This window comes from Galeopterus variegatus, unplaced genomic scaffold (assembly GCF_000696425.1).
Source record: "Galeopterus variegatus unplaced genomic scaffold, G_variegatus-3.0.2 Scaffold6857, whole genome shotgun sequence".
Lineage (NCBI taxonomy): Eukaryota > Metazoa > Chordata > Mammalia > Dermoptera > Cynocephalidae > Galeopterus > Galeopterus variegatus.
Window position 1 is genome coordinate 115,083 of NW_007732968.1, and position 2,695 is coordinate 117,777.

At 37.9% G+C, this 2,695-nt stretch overlaps 1 protein-coding gene across 1 annotated transcript in view; it reads right to left on the minus strand.

Annotated features, from left to right (window-relative positions):
• ARHGAP24 (Rho GTPase activating protein 24) overlaps positions 1 to 2,369 on the minus strand; it is a 60,574-nt gene extending 58,205 nt beyond the window's left edge. Inside the window, exon 1 of the mRNA XM_008591349.1 lies at positions 2,279 to 2,369. Within this exon, the coding sequence (XP_008589571.1) occupies positions 2,279 to 2,369 (91 nt within the window). The remainder of the gene's footprint in view (positions 1 to 2,278) is intronic.
• Positions 2,370 to 2,695: the final 326 nt, after the last annotated feature.

A 2,695-nucleotide genomic window follows, 5' to 3' on the forward strand; every position in this document is an offset into this window, starting at 1 on the left:
TCCCCCCTTTTGTTTTCAATCAAGTTGTGTGCCTTGACTATAATCAAAGTGATAAAACCAGAAGAAAAGGGGGAAAAAACTGTCAAAACGAGTATGACTTCAGTGTTACCGAATGCAATGAATATCACTAAGTGGTTTAATGGTTTAATAAGTTTCACAAAAGGGGAAAAAAATAAGGGTTGCATGCTGAAATTATGTAGGAGTCCAGAATGTTTGGGGAGTTACTTAACAGCCATTAGGTTAAGGATTTGATAATAACAACAGATGCTTTGTCTTGCCACCTGTAAAATAATTTATTTATGGATTTAGTAGTGCAAATCATCTCATTCCAAACAAAAAAGACCTGCTACCAAAGAGAATGTTCTTAACCCAGGTAAGAAACAACAGCACCGTCAAATAAAACTATTCTACACCTGGTACCAAATCTAGCACTAATGGTATTCATATATTCCTTTTAGGAAAGAAGGTTGAGTGACCTAATATCAATATTCAAGTACCTGTAAAACAGAATTGGAAAATGGCATTTTCTAAGGGAAGTGAATATTAAAACAGGTACAACAGGTCTTTTAACCTTAGTCTGTAGACTTTAGAACAAGAAGTTCCTTGATAATGGTGTGTCTAACATTATTCACTAACTCAACAGACATTCACCATCCTGTTTTCTCTTGGCATCTCCACTTTAGGAACTGGAAAAGTGAATACTTTCCCTAGTTCCCTTGCAGTGGGGTGGTTACATGGCATAGTTCTGGCCAAGAAATCTTCTGGAGCCTTTAGGAAGACTTGTTTTTCTTGAGCTGGAATTGCCAATCACTCCTTTTTTTTTTTGTCTTGAACTTGGACATGATATCATCGGTCCTTGTAACAGTCATCTTTTGACTATTAGGCAACAATCACAAGGGAAAGGCTAATAAGATTAACAGAGATGCTGGGGCTGAAATCACTGAACCCCTGACCCAATACCAGCAGCACCTTTGTTCAGATGGGTTTTTTTTTAATTTGTTTGTTTTTGAGGTTTCTTTTTTTTAATTTTAATTTTTTAATTTTTAAAAATTTATTCAATGTAGTTGATTTTTGTGGCCCTTTACCAATTCCTCCCTTCCCCCCCCTCCCTTTTCCCTACCCCCATCAACATCATATCTATTCTCTTCTCTTAACAAGTTCAAGGAATTATTGTGATTCCTCTCATCATAGTAGGAGGGGTGATTTATGCTGGGAAAATGCAAATTAGGGGGAAGGTCAGAAAAACAACAACAACAAAAAAGAAGGCAAAAATTCTGGCACTTCAGTGAACATGCTGCCCAAGGAAACAACTTTATTTACATAAAGCTGATGCCTGTTTAACAACATAAAATGTAAGAAAGTTAAAGAGTGTAGACAATATGTACATATGATTAGAAACTCCTGTGGAAAATGATAGTTTTTTGCTGTAGACCTGCTCTTGAAAGAATTAGTGGAGAGTTATAATAGATGTATCCTCCCCATTCTGCAGCATTGGAGACAGAGTGTGCCAAACATCTCTGGCTCTCAGTGGTAGGTGTGGGTTAGTTAGCCTCTTGTGTAAGAATGTTCTCTATGAGAAAAGTTCCTGATGAGGAAAAAAATTAACTTTCCAAAAAAACCCCCAAAAACCAACAAACAGATTTATTTAAAATTTTGCTTGAGGGTGCAGTAAAACTTCAAATTTCAAAATTAACAAGCAAGCACAAAGGTCATGTGCTACCTGCACCTAATAGCCTGGAGAAAGGACATATTGATTAGTAGGTTACTAAGAAGAATACTTCCCGTGGTGTAGGTCATGAACACAGTCCCAGCTATGTCCATTTAAATTCCCAGAGAGTTTTCATACTCCCTGACAAAACTGTCCCAGGAATGGTATGTCATGCTTATTTCCCTTGGAATTAAACAGAGGGTGTCATAAAGCATCACCCAGGATGTGACTTTTCACTGGATTGACAAAGTAAATCACACAGGTGAATTCATTATACCTGAGTGAGGCTGCTGCTTCTGGAGATAGAAATAGAGAGACAGAGAGATAGAGATTAGGAAGATAGAGAGATAGAGAGACAAGAGTTAAAGAGAGAGAGAGAAATCAAAATATCCTTCATGGTTTGCCAGGGTCTTGCTTTCCATGTGATTTATACATCTAACAGCTAGAGGCAGCCTATGAAGTTAGAGAGTGTGACCAGATAATGTATTCAAGTTCCATCCTTCCTAAAAATGAATAAACAAATACAAAGCCAAACCTTTTTGGACTCTCAGTGCCCGATAACTACTTCACCTCTTTGCTCCTCGATACTAAGTTTAACTGGCTTCTTTTCATCACTTTCTACCCACTTGCTAACCTGTTGCAATTTGACCTCTGATTCCATCATTCCATTAAAATGGCCTTTTCTACAGTCACCAACAACTTCCTAGTTGTCAAATCACGGACAGCCAAATTTCTTTTTTGTATTACTTTGTGGCTGACTCCCTTTAAGACTACCAGCCTCACTCTTCTTCCTGACACTTCCATGTTACGAGACTCTTGCTTCTCAGAATGCCCTTCCCAGTCTCTTCCTTGACTGTGTTACCTGCTACACCCTTCCTATATTTGATGGTCATCTGGGTTCTGTCCTCAGCCCTATTTTCACTTTACTTGATACAATTTCTCTGCAGGACTCTATTTAATCTCACCGCATATCAATTATTTCCAGAC